Raw genomic sequence first — 2166 nt, 5'->3', positions numbered from 1 at the left:
TAACAAGAGTTTCAGGCTCTTTGTATGTTGGAGCGAATGGCAAATTGGTAAAATAATGTTTTCTGCTGTTTTATGGTTCAACTTCAGCCAAACTGTTTTCTGCAGGCAAAAAACTCTTTAAGATTCACTAAATTAATAACAGAAAAATGACTTGGAGATGAAAAGGTTGCTCTCAAGGTATTAGCCTCTCCCAAACGGTGCGGTAAGGCTTCTGGTGGGTTTGCATTTAATTAACTAAAGTTTATTACAACATTATTTATCTAAGGGTTGTTAATTAGTGTCATGGTGCGACTGAAAAGTCAGTGCCTCCTATCAGGAATATAATAAATGTTTTGCCGTAAAATTCATTAGTATGGTTGTGGTGCAGACCTTTTGCCGAAGGCTAGCACACTCCATTTTCTAGCTGAAGCACACCAGGAACGTGTGTTAGCTGAGGCATACCAGGAACGTGTGCTAGCTGAGGCACACCAGGAACGTGTGCTAGCTGAGGCACACCAGGAACGTGTGCTAGCTGAGGCATACCAGGAACGTGTGTTAGCTGATGAACACCAGGAACGTGTGTTAGCTGAGGCATACCAGGAACGTGTGCTAGCTGAGGCATACCAGGAATGTGTGCTAGCTCAGGCACACCAGGAACGTGTGCTAGCTGAGGCATACCAGGAACGTGTGCTAGCTGAGGCACACCAGGAACGTGTGTTAGCTGAGGCACACCAGGAACATGTGTTAGCTGAGGCATACCAGGAACGTGTGCTAGCTGAGGCACACCAGGAACGTGTGCTAGCAGAGGCACACCAGGAACGTGTGTTAGCTGAGGCACACCAGGAACGTGTGCTAGCTGAGGCATACCAGGAACGTGTGTTAGCTGATGAACACCAGGAACGTGTGTTAGCTGAGGCATACCAGGAACGTGTGCTAGCTGAGGCACACCAGGAACATGTGTTCGCTGAGGCACACCAGGAACGTGTGTTAGCTGAGGCACACCAGGAACGTGTGCTAGCTGAGGCATACCAGGAATGTGTGTTCGCTGAGGCACACCAGGAACGTGTGTTAGCTGAGGCATACCAGGAACGTGTGTTAGCTGAGGCATACCAAGAACGTGTGTTAGCTGAGGCACACCAGGAACGTGTGTTAGCTGAGGCATACCAAGAACGTGTGTTAGCTGAGGCATACCAGGAACGTGTGTTAGCTGATGAACAATGCTAGCAACTAAAATATTCAGTTTTCCAAATTCATCAAAACAAGGTTTATTTGTTAGTTACAGTGAAATGCCAGATTTCCAATTTTTTATGAAGTTCACTTGCAGAGGGTGATACGGTCATAGAGGTATGGGGTCATGGGGTCATAAGAATTGAAAATAGCTAGCAATTTTATTACAGAAATGAAATGAAATAGTCTGTATCTTCTATCATTTAAAATTTATTTACACTCCTCAAACTTATCAGACATGTCTCAAATTTATTTGAGACATTTAAAATATATAATTTTTAATATTTGGTAACATTTTTAAAATTTGGTAAAAGTGTCCAAATGATGATATATATACCGATATGTTACATATATATATATATATATATATATATATATATATATGAAAAATTATTGCGAAAAAAGTAAACTTTTAGTATTTGCGTTACAAATTTGTTTCGTGCGAAGCACTCCTCAGACGCAATTGTACTAAAATTGCGTCTGAGGTCTGAATTGTACTAAAATTGTATATATATGTATATATATATATATATATATATACAAAATTGTTTCCTCAACCCGGTTAACCCGTATGGGTGGTAATTTCTGCTCTAAACCGGCTCTCCTACCAGAGACCTGGGAGTTTGAGCACTCGCCTCAAGATCTTAGCTGTCCCCAATAGCGCACTTTTCTGCAAATCACCTGAGTTGATTGCTGTCGGTATTTGGGCAAGCCACATTTTATGCGCCGGTGTTATTGCGCCCAGTGCCCCAATGACTACAGGGGTTACAGTTGTTCTTACATCCCAGCATTTTTCAATCTCTTCTCCAAGAGGGAGATATTTTTCTATCTTTTCTTTTTCTTTATATATATATATATATATATCATCATCATCATCATATGCATACACAATGTAATTATATATGCAAGGTATATGATATATATGTATGTCCTATATATATGTGATATATATGACCTATA

General features: G+C 40.8%; 1 protein-coding gene across 1 annotated transcript; it reads right to left on the bottom strand.

Moving 5' to 3' along the window:
- Nucleotides 1–382: 382 nt before the first annotated feature.
- Nucleotides 383–1168, bottom strand: LOC137397590 (uncharacterized). The gene has a single exon (XM_068083885.1). It carries the CDS (start codon nucleotides 1166–1168, stop codon nucleotides 383–385), a length of 786 nt encoding a protein of 261 aa, XP_067939986.1.
- Nucleotides 1169–2166: the final 998 nt, after the last annotated feature.

This window comes from Watersipora subatra, chromosome 5, assembly GCF_963576615.1.
Source record: "Watersipora subatra chromosome 5, tzWatSuba1.1, whole genome shotgun sequence".
NCBI classification, from domain to species: domain Eukaryota; kingdom Metazoa; phylum Bryozoa; class Gymnolaemata; order Cheilostomatida; family Watersiporidae; genus Watersipora; species Watersipora subatra.
The sequence above is the reverse complement of the archived record's forward strand: the minus strand, read 5'-3'. Positions and strand labels throughout refer to the sequence as shown.